Source organism: Lucilia cuprina, chromosome X, assembly GCF_022045245.1.
Source record: "Lucilia cuprina isolate Lc7/37 chromosome X, ASM2204524v1, whole genome shotgun sequence".
Lineage (NCBI taxonomy): Eukaryota > Metazoa > Arthropoda > Insecta > Diptera > Calliphoridae > Lucilia > Lucilia cuprina.
Window position 1 is genome coordinate 506,150 of NC_060949.1, and position 8,409 is coordinate 514,558.

At 29.7% G+C, this 8,409-nt stretch overlaps 1 protein-coding gene across 1 annotated transcript; it reads right to left on the bottom strand.

The window, feature by feature from the left end:
* Nucleotides 1-349: 349 nt before the first annotated feature.
* Nucleotides 350-8,206, bottom strand: LOC111688224 (maternal effect protein staufen-like). Its single transcript, XM_046949344.1, has 3 exons — nucleotides 8,086-8,206; nucleotides 661-887; nucleotides 350-604 (listed from the first exon to the last, which is right to left on the bottom strand). The coding sequence occupies exons 1-3, from the start codon at nucleotides 8,204-8,206 to the stop codon at nucleotides 419-421; spliced, it is 534 nt and encodes a 177-aa protein (XP_046805300.1). The 3' UTR covers nucleotides 350-418.
* Nucleotides 8,207-8,409: the final 203 nt, after the last annotated feature.

Below are 8,409 nucleotides of genomic sequence, written 5' to 3' on the forward strand. Positions count from 1 at the left end.
TGGCTACGCTCACGCCAAATTTTATCCCGATTGGATCAGCCGTTTACAAATGCCAGATTTATTTCCAAAAAAATTCCATTCCGCCCCACTGTGGAGCTGTCAGTTCCCTTTAAAATGATGTATGTCAGAAAATTTGATTTAGAATCAAATAGCTAATCTTTATTAAAGTTTGGAAAAATTGGTGATCTTGCAATTGGCATCTCCCATATGTAAAACATTATACATATATGAAAATTATTATAGTTATAATCTTGGTATTTAGGTTTATATGTATATTAGTATATCTAGTCAATATACATATAAACCTAAATTGTTATTTGTTTAAACTTAAACTCTTTTTCAATAATAATAGGCTGTAGAGGTATCTTTATTACAATAACTGCATTACATATTTCCGAAGTAAAATTAAAAATTTAAATTATTTTTTAACTGCATTGTTCAAGCCCATTTCACTGAGAATTTTTAAAGCATTTTTTGCAGCGTCTTCTTGAGATTCCTTAGCATTTATTCCAACTCCATGACAAATTTGCGGTGGATTAGTTGAAAGCATAACTATTGTAAGAAATTCGTTGTGATTGCCCTTGGGATAATCCGAAAAGTCCACCTGAAATAAAAACAGTTAATAAACTTTTTCTTTTATACATACAATCATAATATTACTTCAAACCCTAAAAGTTTAGCTAAATACAGTAACTGGTCTTTCATAAAAAGATTTTGACCTTTCGAAGACGTATTAGGAGTAGAAAGACGGCAACTGTCCTTTAAAGCTGCAACGCCAATCGAACTATTTACATTTTCATGATCAGAAGAAATTGAGTTGCAATTACTTTTTCTTTCATTTTCAAGCATCCGACAGGTTTCCGCATTATTTTTGGTATGGTTAGCAACTGAAAACAACAATAATAAATATAAAAATTTTATTACAAAATAGGTTTTTAAAATTCGTGGAATTACTTGGCTTAACATTAAATTGAGTTAATTTTAAGGGCCAATCTTTAGGTGAAAAATTAGCGATTAAATTAAAATTAATCCTCAAATGTTGTTAGTTAATTCTGTTTACTAGTTTAAGTGCCTAATGGTTTAAAGTTAAAAAACAAATGCAAAAGTATAAACATCTAATGCAAAAAAATTAATGTAGTTTTTAAAAAATTAACAGTAAAATGTTTTTATTTTTGATTAGTGATATTACTTTAAAACACAAAATTTATATTTTTAATTTAAGTTTTCGTCAGTTTTTATATTACAATTAGAGTAGTCTTCTCTTTTTTATAAAACATGCATCGTTTTTATAACAGACAGTGACGTTTTCTGAAGTTTTTTCTGGTAACACTGCAAAGTTTAATATTGCTCAAAAACATCCCAGCAAAAAAATTATCAGAAAATATAAATGATAAAATTGGGTAGAAGCATAGTTAAAAAAGCTTCCAAAATGCAATAAAGTAAGGTAGTGGTTTTGTAATTTTTAAAGTTCTGGTATAACTTATTAGTATGCTTACTTAGAATGCATAATTCTGGATAATTTTTAATATTTTATCACAATATTCATCTGTCTTGTATGCACGACACAGCTCGCCATTTTTGAGATAATTTACCAAAATTATCTTCATATGGGACAAGTATGAAGCCTATTGGAAATACTTAAAATCAGTACATTATTACTCATATTAAGATTGGGTCTCATTTGACCTTAGCTCTATAAAAACGTCCTTTCAGAAAAATAAAAATTTATGTTGTTGTTGTTGTTTAGTTGTTTTATTTTCTAAAATTTTCTTGTGAAGTACAAGAAGAAATAAATCTTAATAAAAAGAGAGTCTGCCTTATTTATATATTAAAGCATCGCGCGTCCAATAAAGTAAGGTAGGCGATGGTTTTTTTTATTAAGTTTGTATTATTTTTTACATATTTTTGCTTCCGCAAATCATTAACGTAAGGCAGTAGAACCTGTTTTAGCGATCATTAACGTAGAGATTAAAATTATATTTAAGGGTGTTATTATGATGCTATAGAAAACAAGTAAGAGTGCTATATTCGGCTGTGCCGAATATGTGTATTTTAAACATTCTTTACAAAAAATAAACATTTTATAAAAAGTAAAAATTTTAAAAATATACTCATGGTGTAGGGTATTATATGGTCGGCCATGCCCGACTATACTTTCCTACTTGTTTTGTTTATGAATAAAACTAATTTAAATAGTTTTTTACAAAATTTTAACTAAAAATTCGTATATGTAGGAAAATATAATTTTCTAACATTTTTGTCCAAACTTCTAAACGTCATTTTTAGCTGTGATGCCATTAAAGTTTGTAAATTCTGAAATACTATAAAATTTTTACTCAAATTCTAATTATACATTAAATAAATCGAGATATCTCGTCAAAACTCTCTTTTTTCAGTGAGAATGTTTTAAAAAAAGTCGTCGATATTACGACACGTTTTCGTACCTTCATTACCTTATAAAATTACAAAAGGTTTTGATTAAAAAATATTTCGTGTTACACACGAAATTTTCGTACATGTTACGATTTTTTTGTAAAGTTAAGCATGTATGTGTATGTAGACACAACACAACAAAAATTTTTTTCATTAATTAAAGGAATATTTCGTACTCTTTTATTTTAATTTTTTTATTATTAATCTCTTAATTATTTTTTATAATAATAATGAATATTTATTTAATGATTTTGTAACAATACTTTAGAAACATTTTAAGAATTCGTTCTTCTAGGGTTCATTGTGCAACGTTATACAATAGGGACTGTATTCAGAAAAACTTATTTTAGGGTTATTAACCAATTTTAGGCAAAATTCAAGTTGATTTAAATTTTTTTCTTTTAATAAAACTTTTTCGTTAATTTTATTTAAATATAATTTTAAATAAAATCGCTCATAAACTTTGCGATTTAATGTGTGCTTTAATTATTGTGTGCATTAAAGCCAGAATAAGATTTTTATAAATACAAGCGTTGAAAAATTCTTACATAGAATTGAATTCAGAGAAGTAGAAAATTATAATTTATTTTATAATAGGAAGTTACATATTGTAAACATGTAGGAAAGTATAGTCGGGCATGGCCGACTATATAATACCCTACACCATGAGTATACATATTTTTAAAATTTTTATTTTTCATAAAGAAACTTTTATGTTGAATTTTACCTTAATTCCAAAGTATTTAAGCAATTTATTGATAAAAAAAACAAAATTTTCTAAATGAGGCTTTATATAGGTCAAATAAAGGCCGATCCTCGGTAAATTTGGGAAAGAGATTTTTTTAAATAATAGTTAGTTTTTGATGTGGCCTCCGGTAGGTTAGTGTTCTAGTCTGGTACACCGGAGGTGGTGGGTTCGATTCCCACCTGAGGCACTGGTTAAGGAGCGCACAACAGGCCCGATAGAGGCCTAGGTGTATTTCTTCGGATTTGATGTATATCCATCCTCCTTTCAAACTAACTAACTAACTAGTTTTGATGAGTTTCATTGCAATACAAATGGTTACAAGTGAATTTTAGACGTTTAAGACATTTTTTAACAGTTCTTAATCGAGCTCAAGTTTCGGCTTAATATCTGGAAAGGGAAATCATTTTGTGGGGTTAAGCCAAACAAGATTCCGACATTTTTTTTTCTCCTTGTAAGATCCGGTCAGTCTAATGTTTACATTAAAACTTTTAAGGCATGCCTGATTTTTAATATTATGAGTGAATTAGTTGTCATTTTTATAATTCTTTATTTATTGATTTAAATATTTTATAGATGAATAAATATATATTTGTTTTAATATTTGTTAAATGAAATATTGTTTTATTTATTTAGGTTAACATTTATAAAAAGAAAATAATAAAAACCTAATATACAGTGGACGTCCACTAGTACGAATTATATAGTGTCAGGCCCTTTCGTAGTACCGAAAAATTCGTATTATTGAACAACACATTTTGTATGTTTAAATTCAAATAATACACATAAAATATAGGATTTTATTTATTTTTGTTTTATTTTTCATGAAAAATTACATAACGAAACAAAATATAATAAATATGTATTTTTTCAAATTTCTTGTACATAAACAGGCATAAAAGGGACATATTAACGTATACAAATTGTTAATGAAAGTATCGTGAGTCCAATGGTTGAAGTGAGATATAGAAGGTTTTAAATTTTAATGTTTTTAAAAATATGTGTGCCAAATTTGCTTGTACATATCTGTTTTAAAATGTATAAAACATGTTCAGATTACATAAAACTTTAATTAAAAACTTGAATGGAATATAGTTTCAAAAACGATTCTCTAATTTAAAATTTTCTCTTAAAAACTTGGAATAGTTAAAGGATCACATATAGTAATGCTTAATCCCATTGGAATGTGGAGTCATACTACTTTCAAAATTGACAGTTCATACATATGTAAATAACATTACATATGTATGAAATTGAAAGAAAATAAATTAATTACACTAAATAAATGTTGATTTGTAAATATACATACATAAAAACTTCATTCATACGCAAATAAAACCAAAATTCCCATAAAAATGCGTTATTCGTACTATCGAACAGAAAAATTGTGTCTTTATTCGTACCTAGAGTAGACAATGCAACAATTTTGCCATTTGTATTATTGGACATTCGTAATAAAGAGGGTACGTACTATTGGACGTCCACTGTACTTTAAAATACATATACATTGCTACTATTAGCAGTATGTTTTAGTTCTTTTTATAGTTATTTATTTTTTACAAATGATAAAAATTCATTTCAACACTCTTAACATTTTAAAAAATAAATTATTTTTAAATTAATTGTAATATAAAACAAGTAAGAGTGCTATATTCGGCTGTGCCGAATCTTATATACCCTTCACCACAGTGTATTTTAAACATCTCTTATAAATTTTAAATTTTTTCCCGACTACATTATTATTACATCAAAAGCTAAACAAAAAGAACAACAACAACGACGCTAAACGAAATAAAACACAAAATACACAAGGCATCTAAACCAACAGACATCTAAACATACATAACGAAAAACACTGAAAAACAAAAATAACAACGCGCTTAAATGCGCTTAGCTATAGACAGTGTGTTTTCTATACACTTATATGCGCTTAATACTAGCAATACGTTGTTGTTCTTAACAGTATACAAGCAAGAGTAAAACAACAACACTTTCGTATTCATTGCTGGTATACATTGACGAGACGTAGATTTTGTTTTTGTTTATAGTAGAAAAAAATTGTTTTAAAAAGCACTTGGAAAAAATTTGTGTTAGTTTTAAATTTCAAACTTACATTATTCGCATATAAAATTATTGTACAATAACTCACAATCTACTCTCATGTAATTGAAAACGTTTTAAATACTTTTTTCTATTCATTAAAAAATATATTTGCAAAACAAAGGGAAAATTATTTTATATTAACAAAAAATGCAAATCATATTTTTTTGTTGTGTATACTTTGTATGTTTGGATTCCAAACATACAAAAAAATACACAGCTGAATAAAACCAAATACTTCTACACACACACGTGTACATCTTTTTCTATATACAGTGTTGTTGTTGCTTTTATAACAATTTTTGATGAAATTTTCAGAGGTTGTCTCGGATTTTTGCTCATATATCCGTTATTTACCGACCGATTTTGCTGATTTTAAATAGCGATCTTCTCGAAAGGATGTCTAACAGAATTATTAATGATTCGGATTTCACCGATATCTGGGGTCCTCTAAAAACTGATTTCAACAGACAGACGGACAGACAGACAGACGGACATGGCTTAATCGACTCCGCTATCTATAAGGATCCAGAATATATATACTTTATAGGGTCGGAAATTTATATTATGGAAATTACAAACGTAATGACAAACTTATATATACGCTTTGGAGTAAAAAACTTGTCCTATTTTTTGAAAATGTTGCCACTGCGTCCTTCCGAATATGACCTATTTTTTATCAAAACTTCAACTTTGGGCGACAAGTCCTAAAATCCCAAAGCTAGGATCAGAAAACTGAAAGCAGTTTTGAAAACCTCAATATGTTTTCTATTTACTCCAAAAGTATTTTCCCAGCCCTGAAAGAAATGTGGACCCTATGGACAAAAAAGTAAAAAATCCCATTTTCGGGATTTTCATTCCTATTTTTGGGAATTTGCGGGATGCCCTTTGACCTTTTCAATTTTTTTTTTTGCATTTTCTTATTTGAAATGACAAATTTAACAATCGTTGAAGATTTCATTGCGTTTTGTTCATAAATAAAGATTTTGTCATATATTACATATTTGTTAAATTTCTAAAACTATGATTTATATCAAAATTTTAATAGGGTCGCAGATAGCTACAACAATTTAGTCCATATTTATCCCTTAATATCTTTTAGATATGGAAATTCTCGACCCTTTACAATTTCAAGCCAATATATCAATTACATTTAAAAATATGTTCATTTAAACCTGTGTCCTTTAATTTCATCTTTTTCATATTTTAGTATTAAATATGACAGAACATGTTTAAATCTTATATTTACCTATTTTCTATTTGTTTATTTAGGGGTTAGAGAGAGATGGGTACTTACGCGGGAATTAGAGGAAGGGTAAATAAGAAAGGCTTGGGATTTTTTCTTTATAAAACATTATAATACTTCATATGTGTTTATTGAACTTTTGGGTAAGTATATAAGGTAAGTATACAGGGTAAGTATTTTTAGGTTATAAATTCAGATTTTATTTTAGTTGTAAGTATTTTTAAAGGTTTTAGGATTTTAATGTTTTAATATTGGTTTAGGGTTTTCACAATCTTTTAATTCTTTTAACAATAGATATAAGTTTTAGATATAAATTTTAATTGGTTAAACTGTGATATAAATTAAGAAAATTAAGATTTCCACTAGATTTAGTATTTATTTTTAGTTTTAGGATTTATCACTAATTATAAGTTTTATCACTAGTTGTTATGCTTTTATTTAGGGTTAAGTTTATAATTTATTTATTTACAAACTTTAAAATTTAATTGCTGTTGTAGGGTTTGTTGTTTTGTTTGTTTGTTCGCTGTAGCGCACACACTTTTTGTTCTTCACACCGGTTGATTAGAAGTAAGTAAAAAGGCAAAAACTGCAGCTGACGTTTGTATAAAAATGAAGTTGGCTGCAGTTTGGTGTGGGTGTTATTGGACTTCAGGGATGGTAACGTTCAATTGTTCACTGATGTGAACATCCTCCCGGGCCTGGCAACCTGTGAAGAAAAAAAGACAATTATTTTTATTTATTCAATAAAAAGGGTGTAGGGTAATAGTGTAAATTATGTATGTAAAATACTTCATTGTGTGGGTGTTTATTGGGTAGATGATCCCATGACCAGCCAACCAAGGGTGGAATCCTGGGCTATAAGTGATCCCCCCTCAATGTGAATCACATTTGGTTGTAGGATGCTGGTGTAAAGGTCTCCACCAATTTCCATGGAGACTGGGTTGTTGGAGTAAAACTCCGGATCAGCCAGCGATATGCGACACAATTTACTTTTAATTGTTTCGTCCATGGGGCTTGGATATGGGGTTTTTGACAGATCCTTAACCACCTCCATGCAAACCTCGTATCGGAGGCTTGAGGAATAATTTGGTCCAATTAGCACCTTCACAAACACCTCTTTGTCGATTTTGAAGGGAGCTAGGGAACTTTCACTAACAAAGACGGCTGCTATTCTAGACTTAGTCAAGCTAGGATTTAGTATTGCCCTTGACCGCCGACTTCCTACCTGCACAACTGCTGTAGGAACAAACGTTTTCATCATCGAAGTTGTTACCGGTGTTGTGACTTTCACGATGTCTAATGATCGTCTTGGAGCTGGTGTGGGTGGAGTTCTTGGTGCCGGAGTTGGTGGAGGGGATTGGTCCTGGGTTAAATTCTTTCAAATCCTATTTGGACCATCCTATTTAGCAACGAGCCTTACTCATGCAACCGCCAATGAGATGGTTCCTCGCCAAACAATTGACGCAGTAGTGCAATTTAACTGCGGTTTTGTACTTCTCCGCCAAGTTCATCTTTTGGAACTTTCGACAATTTGTCAAGCTGTGATCGGCTTGACAAATACCGCAACCAAAATGGCGTTTTGGTTGACGTTTATTGTTTTTGCGGTTGGGTTTGGGCCGAGATCCATTGCGGCTGGAACGGTTGGAACGTCCTTTACGATTGTTGTTGTTGTTGGGTGCCATATTCTGTATAAAAGAAATTATGTGTGAATGAATGAAGTGTAATGAATGTGTTAGTGGATTAGGGTTGTTTGTCTGGCTGTGCGCACTTAGGCGACTTTTTCTTTCATGTCTAAACACACTTCATATGATGTTGCAATCTGGCAGCATCATATGAAGTGTGGTGAGTTTGCCTACGTTGTCAGTCGTTTGGATTGACACTTTGG

Coding starts and splice junctions, on each gene's coding strand:
- LOC111688224 (XM_046949344.1), bottom strand. CDS start 8,206: ATGGCACCCAACAACAACAACAATCGTAAAGGACGTTCCAACCGTTCC. Junction 888..8,085: donor AAAACGCCATTTTGGTTGCG/GTATTTGTCAAG, acceptor TGTTGTTTTCAG/TTGCTAACCATACCAAAAAT. Junction 605..660: donor CTAAACTTTTAGGGTTTGAA/GTAATATTATGA, acceptor TTTTTATTTCAG/GTGGACTTTTCGGATTATCC.